General features: G+C 44.7%; 2 protein-coding genes across 6 annotated transcripts; one reads left to right on the top strand and one right to left on the bottom strand.

The window, feature by feature from the left end:
- Positions 1 to 1,662: 1,662 nt before the first annotated feature.
- C3H9orf43 (chromosome 3 C9orf43 homolog) lies at positions 1,663 to 16,099 on the bottom strand. 5 transcript variants are annotated; one of them, XM_036915585.2, is made up of 14 exons: positions 15,849 to 16,099; positions 14,298 to 14,496; positions 14,047 to 14,197; positions 11,679 to 11,736; positions 9,999 to 10,099; positions 8,700 to 8,766; positions 7,266 to 7,438; positions 6,470 to 6,620; positions 6,045 to 6,105; positions 5,690 to 5,757; positions 5,380 to 5,467; positions 3,215 to 3,288; positions 2,353 to 2,419; positions 1,663 to 2,153 (listed from the first exon to the last, which is right to left on the bottom strand). In XM_036915585.2, exons 2-14 carry the CDS (start codon positions 14,446 to 14,448, stop codon positions 1,927 to 1,929), a joined length of 1,437 nt encoding a protein of 478 aa, XP_036771480.2. In that variant the 5' UTR covers positions 14,449 to 14,496; positions 15,849 to 16,099; the 3' UTR covers positions 1,663 to 1,926. The 5 variants fall into 5 exon arrangements, with proteins under 5 accessions (XP_036771480.2, XP_057354948.1, XP_057354949.1 ...); XM_057498965.1 differs by having other exon boundaries at positions 14,298 to 14,493; XM_036915591.2 differs by having other exon boundaries at positions 2,069 to 2,203.
- Positions 16,100 to 16,371: 272 nt separating this feature from the next.
- On the top strand, positions 16,372 to 19,030 carry POLE3 (DNA polymerase epsilon 3, accessory subunit). Its single transcript, XM_036915597.2, has 4 exons — positions 16,372 to 16,663; positions 16,756 to 16,841; positions 17,104 to 17,222; positions 17,477 to 19,030. The coding sequence occupies exons 1-4, from the start codon at positions 16,598 to 16,600 to the stop codon at positions 17,647 to 17,649; spliced, it is 444 nt and encodes a 147-aa protein (XP_036771492.1). The 5' UTR covers positions 16,372 to 16,597; the 3' UTR covers positions 17,650 to 19,030.

The following is a 19,030-nucleotide window of genomic DNA, read 5'->3' as shown; positions in this document are numbered from 1 at the left end:
TTATTTCACTACTTCGTTCAATTCTCTAGACTTAAGCACAAGTCTTCCATCTGTTCTATTTCAGACAAGTAGGGAAGGCTACTGAGATCTCCGATTTGGGCTTCCAAGCTCCTGTCGCCTGGCTGGCCTGGAGAGGACTGCAGCTGTACAGTCATGCTCTTTAGTTGCCTGCCTGAAGATCTCTTTTCTTTGCCTTTGGGAAGTTCTCAGAACATCATCTCACTCCATCCAGTGCTCTGTAGCTCCCCCAAATCCTGGGGTGGTAGGGGCTTAGTTCCCACGCCGTGCAGATCCAAGTGGGTACTGGACGCCAGGTGACCCTGGCCTCAGGAGTTGGCAAGGGATTTGTCCTATGCCGAGCAGGAGTTCAATGAGCTTCCCTTTCCTCCCTCTGCTCTTCCTTGCTCTCTGCTGCCATTCACTGCTACCCTCATTTTCATGAATTCCTTCCTTATCAACCTGCTTGTCCATCCTGCTCGAGGCCTCCTGCTTGTTCAGAGTCAAGAACCCACCCCCGTCCAGGTTGAGGTTTCACCTAGTGCACAGGGAGAGACCTCCCCAGATGCAGCTGCCCAGCAACATAATCAAAATTTATGAGGGGTAAGTTTCTCTTACAAAAAATATCTCAGACTCAGTCCACAGTTTCACTTCCAGCTTAACAGTGTAAGGAGCCCTGCAGACTGCTCTCCAGTGAAATTGGTGGAAAAAAAATTTTTTTCATTTTTTAAGTCTCTGAAAATGGCTCTAAGGGCATACGTAAATGAAGAGACATTTGTTCAAGAAAATCTACAAAAATACAGTTAAGAACTGCAAGAGTGTACGGTATGTGACCCTAGACCCATGCCCTCCGCCCCCCTTCTTCAGCGAGACAGAAACTCTACTCCAGAGTGCTGCAGCCCAGGAACACAGGGCTCCCTCTCCCCCAGCTCCAAAACAAAGGGCTCTCTTCCTAGGAAGGACAGAATGTCATCATTTCTCCTGCCCACTGTGGTTGAGGCTAAGTACAGACAGCAGGTGGGGGCCCTCTTCTTCCACCCAGCTCCCACTTGTGGGAAGGAGGCTCGACTTTGGGTGCAGCGCTGCAGCATGCTGGGGCCCCAAGGGCCTTGCCCTGGCTCATGGGACATGAAGCCCAGGGCAAGGACCTTTATTGCCCACATCTAAGATACTGGGTACATGAAAGTCTCATTATGTTAGCCTCTTTACTTTAATGTAATTTTGAAATTTTTCTGTATTAAAAGGTTTTAGAAAAATTTGAAAAAAAAGTCCTTCCAAAAGCCCAAGGTCTCCTGAGACTCTGAAACACTGAGTCTTTATGGAGCACCGCTGAAACTTTCCCACACTCAGAAACTTAGAAACTGGAGCTTTAGACTCTTATAGGTTAATATGCATCCCATACCACATACACAGGAACACGTACACACACAACACAATGAGTGGTATCTGATAATGATGCAGATGCCATCCCAAAAGAAACCATTTTCAGAGGATGAGAGTTTCCTCTCTCATTCTAGGAACACAGTAGGGGTTCCCACAGGCCAAATTCATCTTCCTACAACTGGAAACCTTTCAAGAGTTTCAGAAGAAAGATAAAACTAATCCAGAAAACAGATACCAAGAAACCTTTCTTCCCTCCACCCAAAAACAGAATGAGTCTTCTGATTAAGCAACAGCTGTGTTTAATCACCCAAAATTATTCTGGCCCAGATGGAAGAAAAACATTTTAAGTTTAAAAAGGGTGGGACTTTTTTCCCTCACTTATTTTAGAGGCAAGTAGAAATGAATGAAGAATACAGAATCCCTATGGTCAGGCCCTGATAAAGGTTTCAGGGAGAAGTTCCCTTATGCCCTTATGTCCAGGGTCACAGGTGTCAGGATTCCAAGTATCCTGTTCTGGAATAAGACTGCCCCAGTGATGTCTTCTGCCTATGCCTCCATGGACTCTTCACTCTGTGACCCAGAGGTCTGGTTCCCTTCGTCCTCATCATGAGTGGCCTGAAGAATCCTCAGGAGTTTGAGCTCAGGGTTCCAGGTGGCTCTAGATATAATGGCTGAATGGTCCTTTGGGGTCTCCTTTTCGGCTTCCAGTACAACATCCATCTGAGCACTGATGTCCCCCTCATTGGTGGGTTCTGTCATGGATAATTCAGGATCTAAAAGAAGGTCCAGTCATTAATTGCACCTGTGGCCTTCTTCCACATAACTGTGAGAACAGGAAAGGAATGGCTGGGTGTCTTTAGGACCCTTCTGAGGGACGCGGATGTGTCCCCCAGGGAGGTGAACCATCTGGTCAACAGAGGCTCAGCAATCTGTCCTCAGTCACTTACTAAGGTTCCTCCACCCAGTACTTACTTTCCTCAGTGGGACAGGAATCCAGGTGGTCCTCAGAGTCGTCCCTATGTGGTCTCTCTTTGGAATCCTGAAATTCATTAGCATAAGTATGAGGAAACTTGAATGAAGACTTCAGGAAACAAAGGATTTTTCTAAAAGTTGCTTTTCTTAGAAAAATTAACAACTAAGACATGACATTGGTGGGTTCTGTCATGGATAATTCAGGATCTAAAAGAAGGTCCAGTCATTAATTGCACCTGTGGCCTTCTTCCACATAACTGTGACAAACAGAGAACAGGAAAAGAATGGCTGGGTGTCTTTAGGACCCTTCTGAGGGACAAGTCTCTTGAGACTGAAAAGAGGAGCTTGTATCATACATTCTTTGCTCTCCAGGCTGACCAGATGAAACCAGAACCCACTTTTCCCCATTCCCAACAGTCAACTAAGGATGAGTGCCTCCAAAGGTGGCTGCCAACAATTCCTGCCATTCCTGTTTGAGCACACCGTCCCTTCCACCAAGAGATGAGTTTGATTTCCTCTCCTCCAAAATCTGGGCTACACTTGTGACTTTTCACCAATAAGATGTGGCAGTACTGACACTGTTCCAGCCCCAGGCCCATCCTCAAGGAGTGCTTTCCTGAGATTACTACGCTGTCAGGAAGCCCAAACGAGCCACATGAAGAGGTGTGCCCCGTGGAAGAGAACTGAGGGAATGTGGCCAACAGCCCCAGCCCAACCTCCGGGTGGATACAGCTGCATGAGCAACACAAGCAAGACCAGAAAAACTGTCCAGCTAGCCCCCAGAATCACGAGAAATCACCAGCCACCATGGTCTCCGCTGGGGTGGTTTGCTGCACAGTGAGCGGTAACTGAATGCTCTCACCTGTTTCAAGGTGAGGCCTCCTGTGCTCCTCCGCTGCTGCCTGTCACCTTCCCGAACAGGGAGAGCTGTGCGACCTAGTGACCACAAAGTCAAGTCAATTCTCTTCTCACTGGTATTTCATATCCCATTGTTGGGCTTCTCGTTGATCCCTAGTCTATAAGTGACTCCCCATCCAAGACAAGACAGAACCTTAAACACAGGTAAAAGGGAGTTAGGCCTTCTGAGTTCTAGTTGTGATTCTGTTCACCTGGAACTGTGACCACGTCTATTACAGAATTAGAGACTAAGGTAAAGTATGTATTAAAAGACCCAGGATTCCTCCAAGAAAGCTAAGGGGCAAGTACCTGCATATCATAACTGCAACAGAAACCCCAACTCGACCCTTCCAGTTTGTGAGTATTCCTCTTACCCTCTTTTGCCATCCTTAAAGTACTCGTGGGCTTCTGAAAACAAAACCCCTCCCACAAAAAGCTCTAGTTCTATGATTCTTTTGCATCAGCTATTTCTCCAACTAGTCCCTAAATGCATTCATTCTTTCCTTTCTCAGTCTTTCTCTAAATGAATATCTTTCAAATTGCCACCAGAGATATTATACTATAGACAAAGCCAATCAAGGAACTTCCTTGCTTAACACTTCCATTGGCTCCCTACCAGCACTAGCTCTCTGTGTCACCTCAGCTGCACGCTGGAAGCACTGGGGATTCTAAAAAACACACTGAGATTCTGATTTAATAGGCCTTGGTGACCGCCTGGGTATTAGGGTCTAAAAGTATGCAGTGCAGTCAAGGCAGCACATCGCTGATGGGGACGATAAAGGTCAAACTATCCAAGCCCCTACCTACCTGTTTGGCCTGATTTACCACTCTCCCTTAAATAACTAACTCCACAGCCACAACGGACTACTCAGTGTTCCCTGAGCAGCCATGGTCCTCCAAGATGCCTTTGCACAGGCTCTTGTCATTTCCAGGAATTCTCCTCCACATCATGAAAACTCTCACACATATTCCAGAGCCAGTGCAAAATTCATCTCATCCATAAGGCCTTTCTCTGTTCCACAAGGCCGCTCGTGAGGACAGGCCAGTGCTCTAAGAACATAATGCAAAAGGGCACTCCAGCCACCCAGGAGAAACTGCTCCTATTGGAGGCATCAGGAAGAGGGACAGAAGGCATGGGAATGGAATTCAGGCAAGGACTGATCACTCCGGATGGGATGCTAACCTTGGACAAGTCACCTCCTGCCCTGGGCTGCAGTCCTGGTTCTGCCTACCTCATAGGAAAGGTCAGGAAACTTCTTAGATCCTCAAGTTAAGTATATGACAGCTCAGTGGAATTGGAAATAAACCAAGAGAGCAGCATATTTCTCAGGGAACATTTCACCCAAGCCCTCCCAGCACCTCAGGACTGGAGAGTTAATTCTTATGATGAAACAGTTATTTTCGTACTATAGTCAGCACTGTCCAGACTGAGTAGAGCAGAAGAATCTTCTAAGGTTTAGTGGGATTCTTTCTCCCTCCCTCCCATTCTTCACTCAAGCTGGAAAATGTCAGAGGACCAGGGTAAGTATATCCTTCAGCTCAGGTGTGACAAGGACTCCAAAAGGGAGGCTACCCATTCTCCTCTCTGGCACAAACACTACAGGAAAAGGATTGCCTTGCAAGGAGTATCTACCTGCCTTCTGGATGGGACTAGATAGTGTGCTGATCTGAATCTGAGGCTCCGGGAATTCCACCTGCGCCTGGGAGGCAGACAGCCCTGAGCCCTGCTTCCTCAGAACTCTCTTGGGGCTCTCGTGAGGGCCCCCAGTTCTTCCCTGCCTCCTTGGGCAGTGGGTCCTCAGGGGTCTTCTCCTCAGTGAACCTGGCCTTGCTCTTCATCCTCAAGCTGCTCTGCCTTTTCTCAGGGAGGACCTGAGGAAAACCGACTCTGACTCATGCCTGTGGTCATCTCCCCAGTCTCCACGTGAGGCAGACATCTGGCCCAGCTTGCTTGCTTAGTACATGCTTGAGGGAGGGGTGATGCACGGCAGACCAACCAAACCTAAGCACTCTGAGGAGAATTCCGAGTGCCTGGCAAAGGCAGGCCCCTAAGTGACAAGCCCGGTCGGCGTTTCCTGCCCTCAGCTCCCTCCTGGGATTCCGTCAGCCCCAAACCCAGAGTCTCCTTACCATGGCATGGGTCATAAACCAGGGCACTTGAACGTTTATGCAAAGTGTTCTGGCTCCCTGGATCGCTCTTGGATTTCTTTTTAGTCTCCTGAAACCCACATGAGGAGGAAATGAATCACGACTTTTCGAAGTAATGAAAACTTTTCAGAAGGAGTCTAAAAGAAGGAAGCTAGTATTTCCACCCAGAGGAGCTGCGCATCTATAACCAGACAGAACAGGGAGAATCGCACCTCTTGGGGACCTTCCTGTTCAAGCCGCACCCATCATGCCAGGCCCAGCGAGTCCCAGGGCTCCCCTGCTGCCCCCCTACCTGTTTCTTAGCAGGTGTTTTCACCTTCCTCTGTTGCTGCAGCTGACACCGCTGCGGCTTCCTGCGACCTGGGGGCCAGAGAGCCGGCTCAATCCTCTCCCCTGACTGCTCCCTCCCTCCCCTGGGAGTTTGCTGGTGCCCTGCTCCCCAATGGCAACACTCTGTCTCGGATGAGGACCAGCCCAGGGGGTGGGGATGGCAGGATGCTTCCTGGAATTGTGGTTTTCCGAGTTCTGCATGTGAGCCTCTATGCCTGTGGCCACAAATACAACTGAACTGGGACCCAGATGAGGTATGAAGAATGGGAGCAGAGGGGAAACGGTACCTGGAGATCTAGCAACACCAGCAAATTTACCTTCTGTATTCGGGTTATAATGTAATTTCCTCACATGCTCCGGGTATCTCAGTGCTGGTGTCTGGGGAAAACAAGAAGAAAAGCTATACTGTAAGTCTTTTCTTTTCCCAAACCGTATCCCCAAATGCATTTATCCACCTAGTCAACGAGCACTTTCTGAGCACCCAGTGTGTGCAGCATCGTACCAGGGGCTCTAGAGGGAAAAAGTGTGGGAACAAAGGGCCGAAGAAAGGGGGGACGTTGCTCTCCTCAAATCTCTCCCCATGTTTGTGTTGGCCTACATACAGCCCAGCCCTTCTGGGGGGCCTGGGTCCAGTGTGGAAGGAAAGAAGAGAAAGAAGACACAGTCAATTCCTCCAGCCTTGATGAGAGATGAGTTTGAATTTGCATCTAGACATCTTTCTCCAAGGCTCCCTCGCTCTTACTTGCAGGGTGAGGCGGTGTACAGATAAAAGCATCTTAGCAGAAATGGCGCTGTCAGGTCGGCTCCTTCCCAGGGGAAGTTTCTTTTTCATCATGGCCAGTTGTGTCTTCATCTTCAGACAAGGCATGGTTTTCCCTTCACCCGGCAAAAGGCTGAGAGGAACAGAGACAGCCAGTCAGCAACATGAGAAAGATGAGAAGGGCTCCAAAGTGAAGGAATTTCCAGTCTAGGCCTGACAAGGCCTGTACCTTCGGGTGTTCATTCAGGAACAGCTTTCAGATGCAATTATGATAATTACAGCTGTATGGAATTAAGTGTTTACCACACATCAGGCTCGTGTCCCTCACATCCTTACAACACCCCAGGTACCTTAACAACACTGTTATCCCCGTTTATTTAGCGTAAAGAGGCTAAATAAATTACCAAAATTTGCAATGCCAGTTAATTTCAATACAAAATTCAAAGGCTGTCTCACTCCAAACCACATAGCCATTCTGCCTTCCACTTACCCATAACTCACCTATAAAGCAAAGAGAGTAAGCATGTCTACTACTATGGACCTTTAAACGAGAGAATGTATGTAATGTGCCCTTGAGCCCAGGGCCTGACAGGTGGCCCGCGCTTGATAATTGGTGGTGATTACTGTCATCACCGCCTATTGGTTAAGTCCAAGAACCAAGTGCACAAATAAGGAGACAGCTTCTACCCCACCCCTACACTTGGAAAAACACACTGCACAGACCCCTCTCAGCTTGAGAGAGAAGCCTCTGGCTTGCCTCAGGCTGCATGATACTTACTCCTTCAACAGAACCTGAGGTAACACGTCAAAGTGGTTCCACAAAGGTATGGATTCTGGATGTAGTTGCTCGAACATGTGTACTGGGGAAGGCGGAGGCGCAGGCATCCAGGAAGGTCTCCGTGGCGTTTCTGTGTTCTGCTTTCTGGGCAGAACCAGAGATGACTTGTCTTTCTGGAAGAGAAACAATGACAAGAACTCCCTGAAGCCCTCTCTTCAATGCCGCTTCTTCCCCTCAGCATTCCAGGCTCCCAGCACAACCTCAGCACACAAAACTCCTGGTTTCCAGACCTACTCCAGGAGCAGTCCTACCCCTCTGCACTATGAGGGCCACCACAGTCTCCCCATGGCTCCCCGACCCTATACTGCTGAATTTGGATCACACAGGGATTAATTGCTTTGTTTTTTCCCAAAAAGGTTATTAATTTATGTGCTGAACAAACTGAGCAAATATTTATTGCCCAACTATGTGCCAGGGACAGGGCTAGGGCTGGGGATTCAGCAATGAACAAAGTGGACCAAGGCACCCCTCTCATGGACCCAGCAACCTTCTAGCTCTGTGACTTATCCAAGACTACATTGGCCCAGTACATGGCAGAATTAGAAGTCGAGGTCTGCTATAACTCCTCATCCATTGAAATTCTATTACTGTCACACTGGGAATTAGTTTTTAGTTGACCACAAATTACCCTGAATACCCAACAGTTCCTCCTAATATCTCTTTAAGGTACCTTTCACCTTCCTATAGGGAGACGGTAGGGAAAAAGAGTCTCCAACTAGAAGATGACTTGGTAATTATTTCCTAGAGTGATTTTCTTTTGCAGATTTTGTTCATTTAAAGAGAATGCACAGCAGTAGCCCTCCAGAAGGGTGTGAGGCCACAAGTGAAAGACAAAAAAAAAAAGAAACAGCAAAAGCCCCAGAAGGCTCCTCAGGAGAATGAGATGGAAGAGGACCCATCTGTCTCTTTCTCTAAGCTCAGGAAAAAGAAATCTTTTTCCAAGGAGAAGTTGATTAGTAGTGATCTCGAAGAGACAGTTGTCAATTAGGAGTCTTCCCCAGAGGAAGAAATCTCCCTCCAAAGAAGAACCAGGTAGTGGCCCTGAAGAGGCAGGAAATAGGAATGTCCCCAAGAAAAAGAGGATACTGCCTTCCAAGGAGGAGCCACTCAGCAGGGGACCTGCAGAGGCTGCTGGCACCAAGAGCTGCAGCTCCAAGAGAAAGGAAAAATGATCCCAGGAAGATTAGACTGGACATTTCCTGGTTGGGCATAATCCAACCAGGGTTGATATTTCAACCCCACCTCACCCCCTATATTCCAATAAAAACAAATTCACAAGAAAAAAAGAGAGAGAATGAGGTAAGAGGGAAAATATCTGAAAGGAAAACAAAAACTCTACAGAAAAATATCATAATTTAGCCAAAACATACTTACCACTATAAATTCCATTCTTTTCTTCTTCCCATCCTGGCTGGGAACAATATGCTTCTTCTCACCTGGACTTGAAATAAGAATAACCACAATGTATTCCCAGACATCTTAAACAAAAGCACCACAAATATTTGTGAATGAAGACGAAGATTTCTATCCTCTGTTGAGCACTCAGAGATGGCTAATTGGGGGCCCAGAGGCTGCTAAAAACAATACCCACCACCCACACATCTAAATTAGGTTCCCCACCATTCTCTCATACAATCCAATTATTACTTCCATAGCATTACTCCAAGTGAACAATTATATACTTAGGTGTGGTGATGTCTGTAACATCTGAATCGCCATAGGACTCCAGGAGGATAGGGACCAAAGTCTCTCTGGTCCTCCACTGAATTTTCACTGCTCAGCACAGAGGAGGTGCGCAAATATTTTTTGCTCTGCTGTCTTCCTCCTCCTTCTTGCCTGGAACATGGGTATGATGACTGGAGCTCTAGCAAGTCAACTTAGACCTTAAAGGTCCCCCTGAAGCATCGTAGAAGATAGAGGCCATGGGCTAAGGATGATGGCCCAAAAAGCTAGAAGGAGCTCTGGTTTCTGGTTTCTAACAGAGCTGACATTCTAACCCTGGCCCACCTACCTCTGTGCTTCATGTGCATGAAATAAACCCTTAGGGGGTTTTCTGTTAGCACTATATATATATTTATATACACATACATACACAAAAGCATATATAGAGACGCACTCACATGATTGTTTTTTTAAAAAGAAATTCTCAAGTCTCATCATCTCTAAACAGTCACTTAACAAGATCTGAAAGCCTCAGCAGTCACAAAAGAAAAACTAAACACTTTCTTCCAATGATTGCCAGTATTAGCATGCCTTTGGACCTTTGCCAAATAATCTTTGTCTCACTCAGCTTTGTACACAAGTTCTACATGCTTCATTTTGTACGACTATGCTAGGCCTTGGGGTTGAGACCAAAGATTCAAGTGCTTCACTGTCAAGTTTTTTCACCAGTTGCTGATAGCTAATAAAAAACTGAGAGTCAGAAAGCATTTGTTTCTCAGCCAAACTCACAAATACATTCAGTCATATCTTGTATGCTATTTACTGCCATGCAGAATTTGATATAGAGAAGTCCCACAGCATGAATCCCAAAGTCATTAAGGTAGAATTCCAGAGTAACAAGAGGGAAGGGAAAGGTGGTTTTAAAGGGATCACAAAAAGGCCTGCAGAGGCCAGTAGGGACTTGTAGGACACAAGAGTTGAAGACCCCTGAGTTAGACACATGATACTTACCTCACATGCTTCTCTGGTTCTTCTGGGATCCAGATTACAACAGTATTTCTAACATCCTGAGGGCAGGGAAGTTGTGTCTCATTCAAATTCAGCACTGAAAGCTAAGAGAAAGATGTAAGGCCTACGATGGCCTCAAAGGGCCCGCTCCTGATGGTATTCAGTACCAGACTCAGGACTGAAGTACCATGCTAATCTCAGAAGGGATCAAAGAGACATTTTTCCATGCCCAAAACATCTTCATAACAACCCCCAAGGAGCCGGGCATCGTACAGGTACTGGGCAAGAGTGAGCATTTGTACGTGGATAGCCTCCCCTGTCTCCCTGTGACATAAGGGTGACATTTCACAACTCCCAACCCCTTCCCTATGAGTATACCTTGGGGCTCACCTAAGAGAACACTAGTCACTCTGCTCACTCCACTCCAAAGACTTAGATCCCTGCAGATAATGCAATACAAGAGGGGGCAGGGAGGGAATTGGTAGAGACTAAAGCAAGTTTCTACCTTTACAAGCTGTCTACAATTATAGGCATCTACATAAAAGTCATAACTCTTTCCACATCTAGCTATTTAGTATACTAGAGCAAGAGTGTTCAAGGAAACCTTATAAACCATCTAGTCCATATCCCTGGTGGGATTCAGGCAGAAGGAAAAAACTATTAAAAAATAAGGTTGGCCCTGTGCAAAAGAACTGATTGGGTTAGGGGACAGGAGGAACTTCTTTGTGCTGTAAACCTCCTTATGCTTTAGAACCTGAATTTAGAATCATGTGCACATATTATCTTCAAATAGTTCATTTAAACTAATTTAATCTAGCCTTCTTCAAAAAGGTAAGTGATTTGTTCATCCATTCAAACCCATCTACCTTCTCTTAGTCCCTTACACTCTCTATCACATGACATAAAAAAGTGAAGTATCCCATGAAAATATAAAAGGCAGGAGGATTACAAACAATAGTAAATCTGCCTTTATTGCAGATAAGCAGAAGGGTTCTTCCTCCTAAACTCTAATTTACTTCTGCCCCTAACTAGCTATGTGCTTTAGCAAATCACGTGTTATCTGGTCCTCAATTTCCTCAACTGTAAGATAGATGAGACAGACCATAGTACTGTTCTTCGAATGGCAATTGCAACTTATTCCTAGGTGATAAAATCAAATTTTGTGAATTGCAACCTACATTGTTTAAAAATGAAATAAAATAGGACATGACAGAAAAATATCACAGTACCTCAGCCAGTTAACATAAGGATTGTTCCATATTTTGTTGTGAAATGTATTTCTTACCATAGCACATAGCTAAAAAAAGTTTGAAGGTCATCAGAGTGGATGTACTTAAGGCCCACTTTAGGTTCGACATTCCAGCATTCTAATTTCCCCGTATTATGAGATGCCAGTGTTTACTTAGTAACTGAACATGTTCCATGCAGGACTGAGACAGAGACAGGAAATTCTATACCAAACTGCCACAAATCAATCCTGCTTGTATCTAGGTTTTCTGGAAATAGTACAGCACATAGAGGCATTAGCATAGAGCCCAGTACATATTAGATACTTATCATCATCATCATCATCATATCATTATTCAGGTTATAGTCTTCCCGAATGTTAAATAAAGGTAAATATTTATTTCCACTAGTAAAGAGAAAATGCTGAGGAAGTACCTTTTCTAATCTGTGACTTACTTTAGGAGATCTATTAGTACAGTTGATTATATTTTTTTCAGGTAAATCCTTCTGAGGCCTAAAAAATGAAAGTTTCCAAACATGAGACAAAGACACAAGACTTATTGGAATGATGAAGTTAGTACTATGAGGAAAAACCTTCTACTTACCTACAGAAAACCATGGGCATAATGCTTACTGAATAAATAGAGGGTCTCAACAGCTCCTTAAGTTTTGTTTGTTTTTCCTGGAAGAGCTCCTCAACAGACATTGCATGTTGCAAATACTTCACAACTATTTGTTACATCAAACTGAATTCATAGTCTATGTCTCTCTCTCTCTCTCTCCTACTATAGTTATATCTCCATCAATAAAAGCTTATGAAGTACCCTTGATGTATTCAAAAACATGTTAAATAAACAAAACCTGGACATACATACAATAGAATATTTTTCAGCCTTAAACAAGGAATAAAATTCTGATACTTGCTACAGCATAGATGAACCCTGAAAACATCATGCTAGGTGAAATAAGCTAAAGACAAGAGAACAAATATTGTATAATTCCACTTATATGAGGCACCTAGAATGCACAAATTCAGAGAGACAAAAGTAGAATAGAGATTACCAGGGGCTGGAGGGAGGAAGGAGTGAGGGGTTATTATTTAATAGGTACAGAGTTTCTGTTTGAAATGATGAAGTTCTAGAAATGGACAGTGGTGATAGGTATACAACATTGTGAATGTACTTAATGTCACTGTATGGTGCACTTAAAAATGGTTAAAATGGTAAATTTTGTTATGTATATTTATCGCAACAAAAAAAGAAAATCATCCCCTTACATTTTCATATTACCTGCTATTTTATTTATTTTTTAGAAAACATGCTAAATGTATGTTGAAAGAATATTGCAGAGGTGTAAAACAAAGATCCAACTCCTTGGCCTCATTTATGAAGTCCTATGTGATGTGGGTCCCGCTTTTACTCCAGCTTCCAAGCCTCATCTTTGACCACTCTCCCATTCCTGTTCTGTGTTCTAGACACAATGAACTATTTTCCTGATCCCTAAAGAATTTCCTCTTGCCTCCATGCCTTTGCATATGCTATTTCTGTAGTCTAGAATGCTCTTTCTGTCCACCTCCCACCTGCAGCCCCACTTCACTAGACTGTTCTCATTTCAGGTGTAGGCACAGATGCCACCTGTACAGAAGACGGTTCCCTGGGAGGAACCCCTCCTGTGGGATCCCACACACCCAAGGAGCAATCGTTTCACCACACTCCTCACACTGAATGGCTCACCTCCCCAACTAGGCTGAAGTCCCCTTGGGGGTTAAGACTGTCTTGCTTACCACTGTGTCCCCAAATGTCCAACAAAGTGACTCCCACTAAAACACATTTGTGAATTCAGTGAGTGACGGAATGAATGATGTCATAGTCTTTGCCTTCATAAGCCCTGACTGAGAGAAGCCAGGGTTCAAGTCCTAGAGAAACAGAACGTCATCCTATCCTTTCCTATGCTATCTTGAGCCTAACAGAATCATCAAGGGCTGCTTAAATTGAACAGGAGGAAAAAAAACCACTACAAAGGCCACCACTAGTGCTTTGATTCCAGGCAACAGGGTCTTTGGATTTAAGTCTGTTTTCCATAGATACCAGTCGCTCAGCTTCCTATATCAGCAATCACTAACCAGCTGCCTTAGACTTTGAAGGAGAGTCAAAAGGAAATTATGGCACCTGCCTTTGAGAGCTTAGAAATAGTTTCATACCTAAAAATAAAGGAGAAAAAGACAGCATGTGTGGAGACAGCTTTCTGATGACCTATAGAATCTGATGAGATCCCCTTATGGGCTAAATTGTGCCTCCTACCCCCACCCCACCAAACTCTTAGATTGAAATTCTAACTCTCACTACCTCAGAATTTGACTATTTGGAAATAGGGTCTATTTGGAAATTAAGGTAAAATGAGATTACAAAGTTGGGCCCTAACTCAGCATGACTGGTCTGCTTATAAGAAGAGGAGACACACACAGAGGAAGACATACTAAGGCACAGGAAGAAGACAGCTACCTACAAGCCAAGAAGCACTCAGAAGAAAACAATTCAGCCAGCACCTTAACCTTAGACTTCTAAGAAATAAATTTCTGTTAAGCCACAGTCTATGGTACTTTGTGACAGAAACACTAGAAAACTAACACACACACCCATTTTAACCAACTCCTACAGCATAAATAAGAAGGATTTCTTTTTGTTTCCCATTGCCTAAAATAACTACTTCTTTAACTGATTTGGTTTTATTTTTTAATCCAGGTTACTCACAGTCATGGGTAAAGGAAGCCAACACAAAATACTGAGATAGTAAGCTCTTAAAGGAAGATTCCATGATAATTTACCTGCCTTGAAATTTGGAGTCAAACTTTGAACCTCGAGACAATAAAGAGCGAGACTTGGTGAAGGAAAATCCTGATAAATGATGATGAGCAGGTCTCTTGGCCTGGAAGCAGGAATTTGAGATGTTTACAATGGTGAGCACTGGGAGTTTGACTGAGAAAGCAAACCAAAAGAAAAACAGGTAACCTGTCAAGGGAGCCAAACAAATAATTCAAGTATCTTGTAAGGAAAGGGATAGGGCTGGCTAATTCACCTTCAGCATCCAGAGGAGTTTTACAAGGGGTGCCCAGGATTCGAGGGTGGCCCCTCTCAATCCGGCGAATAGTTGCCCAACATTGTGGATGCTGACAAACAGCCAAGTCACAAGTGGTTTCATCCCACTGGCTTTCATCTGGCAAGTCCATGGCTATAGTGGTTCAGGACAAAAGCCAATCTTGAAGCTTTCCAGCCTTCTGGAGAAACAACCACCACATATTAGGGAGTACTATATATTACCCATGCAGACCAAATATTAATTTGGACTCAAAGCATAAAATAGTTTCACTAAACCCGTATAGGTAAATAGTGGTCACAGAGTAACTAAGAACTGAGTAACAAGTAAGTATGAAAACATCTCAGTGTGAAGTACAGCGGCAAGAGTTTGGGAGCAGACTGACTTCAGAGGGTCTCCTAACTGGCCGTCTAACAGCTAAGAGACCTGGGACTTAGCCAGTTAGAGTTTGAGTTTTCTCAACTACAAAATGAAGATAAGCCTATTTCACAGGCTCATTACAGGTAAATTACTTAATGGGTACTAAAAAGTCTGGCATATAGCTCAAAGTTTTAGCATCCTTTCCTTTTCTCCTTCATAGTCATTAGCATCTCTCTCAGCCTATTTCTTTATATAATGTAGGCAAGGGGAAATCCCTAAGTAGGACTAAAGAAGCATTAAATGAGATAGTGTACTTTATGTATGATGATATCCAATAGGTGCCTGACAAATATTATCATCTTTCTCGCTCTAGGAATGTTTTTGGCAATTACTACCACCTGATCCTTAATAACTTTTAAAGGACAGTGTCTATTTTTTCTTCCTTTTACCCATTTATTGACTACCAAATACACGAAGGGACTTGTTATGGGCCTAGAGAACAGTAATTAACAAAATAATTCCCTGTTTTAAAGAGCTTTTATAATTCAGACCAAAGATACCAAACTATTGGCCTGCAATTGCACCTGGCCCATGTCTTGTTCTGTTTGGCCTGTACTTTGAGCTATTATTTTAAATGGAATTAGTCCATACTGTCCAGATTTCTGGCTCCTCTTAAAGATCAAAACACGTGACAACACGGAGCCCAATTCCAACTAGACAGCAACTAGCTGGAGCAGAGCATCTCCTGACATTTTCAACCAGGTCTGCTCTACCCAAGTGGAAAGTCTCCCACCAAACCCCATAGCGTCTGAGTTGAGATTTTGGTTCCCATTTACCATCGCGTTTGCTGTTGTTTTTCTCAAAATAAGTAAATATTTCTCTGTACTTATGTCTTTATTAAAATTAGGGAAACCAAAGGTAACTTGAGGAAGCATGTTTCAAGAAAAAAGCTTTAATACTCAAGAGTGAGGACAATTTCTACCTATGTAATAAGAAAACGATACAACTTTAAAAAGCCACTACAAAACCATGGCAATGTTTTTGATTGGGAGAGATGAAGGACGAACAATTCAATTAACTAAAAAATAAAAAATTATGTAACAGGGTTTATTAGTGAATGCGAATGCAATGCTGCGTTATTCTTACATTCGCAGCTTGTTGCAGTTTTATTACCTGACCTGCCCGGGTTGAGCCCCGAGGTCTAGTCACGCCCATCTCTAGCCATCATTACCGCTGTGCTCGCAAGTAGATTGCGTTAAAAAATTCTACTTAAGAGTTATTCTTAATACAATTATTACAGAGTTAGAAAGGGTGAAAAGATTAGAAAGTTGACATCAGCTCCGACACAGCAGGAAACAGAGTCCCTCCTTCACTCCGGAAAAGAGAAAACGGGAGAAACCGCCCTCAGAGTCATGTTTCCGCTGAAGCAAAGCCGATGTCCAAACCGTTAGAAAGCCGAAGCCCACTAGGAAATCGCCCACCAAGCCCCGCCTCTCAAGCGAAGGGCCCCGCCCAGCCGGCTCATACTTTCTCCCACGCCAGGCTGCGGCGCAGAGCACTATGGGGAAGGGACGGAAGCTTCAATGAGCCATAATTAATTCGGTGAGAAAGGTGAGGTGAAAGCGTGAAGCAGGGAAACAAGCCTGGGACGGACCGCCGGGTACTGGTGAGGCCGGACGGAAGTCTCGGCAGGCCAAAACCATAGTGGCTTGGAAAGTTTGGATTCACCGACGACTGGAGGAGAGGAAGACGGGGCTGAAGAAGGTGGGAGAATATGGCCGCGGGGCACTGTGGGATAGTGTGGACAACGTGGGGCGGGACGGAAGCCTAGTTGGGTCAGCCCGTGGCGACGCGGGAAGTCCGGACGCCGTAGTGTCCTGAAGAGGAACGCTGGGGTGGAGGCACGGCCCCCGGCCGCGGCAATGGCAGAGAGGCCCGAGGACCTAAACCTGCCCAATGCCGTCATCACCAGGATCATCAAGGAGGCGGTGAGCAGGGGACGGGCCAGGGGCGGACCAGCGGGCGGAGGGGAAGCAGGTCCTGGGGCCCGCAGCTTTGCTAACCCCCGGTCTTGTCACAGCTCCCGGACGGTGTCAACATTTCCAAGGAGGCCCGGAGCGCCATCTCCCGCGCTGCCAGCGTCTTCGTGCTGTACGCCACATCCTGGTGAGGCGGGCTAAGCTAGCCAGAGGTGCAGATAGACCCCCGGCCCTGAGTTCGTGGCCTGGAACCCACAAACCCCAATAATGGTGTCCTACACCAGTGGAGGGAGCTTCACAATCCTTAACCAATTCCTGCAGTGTGTCACAAAAACCCACGCATCTAAGACGTAGAATCTCCCATTATATGTCTGGGTGCTCCTTTTCCCACTCCATACGCAGAAAGTGGGGTTCTGACAGCCTCTGATATTCCTTAACTTTTTTTTCAGTGCCAACAACTTTGCCATGAAAGGAAAACGCAAGACACTTAACGCCACTGATGTGCTCGCAGCCATGGAGGAGATGGAGTTCCAGCGGTTCATTACCCCATTAAAAGAAGCTCTGGAAGGTAACGATTCTTTTGTTTTCTCAGCCAAATGTAAGAGGTTCTTCCTGTGTGCCCTGCTCACCTGATTCTGAGTCTTTCTCAACTTGGGCCAATAAGCAAGTATTGGATATGACTCAGAACCAGTTCATAAGGCACCACCTCAGGTCTATTCTGTTCCTTTTCCTTCTGTGTCTCAGCTTTTCAGTTATACAATAGAATTAGCTGCTGCAGTCTGTTTTAGCCCTGCCTCCTAATCTTCTCCTTCCTCCTTACAGCATATAGGAGGGAGCAGAAAGGTAAGAAGGAAGCTTCAGAACAAAAGAAGAAGGACAAAGACAAAAAAACAGATTCGGAAGAACAAGACAAGAGCAGGGATGAGGACAATGATGAAGAGGAGGAAAGGCTGGAGGAAGAAGAACAGAATGAAGAGGAGGACGTGGACAACTGAATAGAGTGGGGAGACTGGCACCTTGGAAGGTACCACTCTGAAATGTGGTACCCGTTTGTGAGAACCTTTTCCCTGCTGTCAGAGTAGTCATAGGCAGAAGAGCCTGACATTGAAGTAAAGACTGGAATGATCATCAAAACCAGTGCTTCCCAGACTCAAGAGCATCTAAGTAGCAGAATCCTGTTTTGCTTAGTCAGTCTTAACGTTATGTAACTTGTAGGCAAGAGGGATTCTGAACAGCTAATTTAGTCAGTCAATATGATCCCTCTTGTTTACTTATATATATATGGTTAGGCAGTTTTTGATCCCCAGTTCCCTCTCACCCCCACCTCCAAAAAAGTAATAATCACTTCCATGCTGCTTCCTGTGTTCCAGATCACAGAAGCAGTCAAGGCTCAGGAAAAATTGGGGCTTTGATCATGGTCAGCTTGTTTAATTGTATAGTATTTGGCAATACTATCACAAGTCATCAGAATGGCTTAGCTTTAGGAAACTAGTAAAAGGCTGTGGGAGAATAATGAAATCTGTTCTGTTGTCTCTTCACTTGACAGTAACATTAACAGACCCACTTGGCTTGGAGCCCACCCTTCTGTATTGCCTAAAGGCATTTGACCTGCTGGGGTGGCTGCACTCTGGGCAAATACGCTTTTAAGTCAGCAATGTAAAGTTGAATTAAGTGCCAGTGTCTCCTCTTACAAAACAGGTGATGAAGTCTTAGATGTACCTCACTGCCTGCCACTGTACAGCTATAGAATTTATCATCACCTCCTGGAAGGCATAAAATTTCAGGCTTTTTCTTCTTAGAGTCCATCTCCCAGGCTTGTGATTATGACTTCATTCTTCCACTTAATGACAAGTTCCAAGCTTTATTTTTTCTAGGCACAACTTTCTCCATCTGTGCTTCTTCCTTCCTGTCCCTCCTCTGTTCCCCATTCCACTTTCTCTCCCCCTCCTTTTCACAATTCTACCAATCCAGGAACTTATATGATAACCTAAATATTCCAATGTGTGGGTTCCTTTGATTTCTTAATTCTAATCTCATGTCTTAGAAATGATTTTGTAAACCTCTCAACCTTAAGGGAAATCTGATGTTGCTCAGGAATCTAATTTGCCTCAAAACCATCCCCTCTAACTGCTTCTAAGATACCTCTGTCGAACTTTTTTTTTTTCTCTTTCTATTTGGTGCTCCAAGCACTTACATATTTGTCTCTAAGTTGAGGGCTTGGAGGTTGCCAGGTAGTGAAGTGTAGTTTGACACTGTTGACTTGTTACATGAATTCGATAAAAAGTTTGTTGATAAATGAGTGAAGAATATTGAGAAAATCATAATGCTGTGTACAAATAAATAACATTCGTATTAAAAGTGATGACTCCTGTTTCA

The sequence above is a fragment of the Manis pentadactyla genome, chromosome 3, assembly GCF_030020395.1.
Source record: "Manis pentadactyla isolate mManPen7 chromosome 3, mManPen7.hap1, whole genome shotgun sequence".
Taxonomy (NCBI): Eukaryota; Metazoa; Chordata; class Mammalia; order Pholidota; family Manidae; genus Manis; species Manis pentadactyla.
The sequence above is the reverse complement of the archived record's forward strand: the minus strand, read 5'-3'. Positions and strand labels throughout refer to the sequence as shown.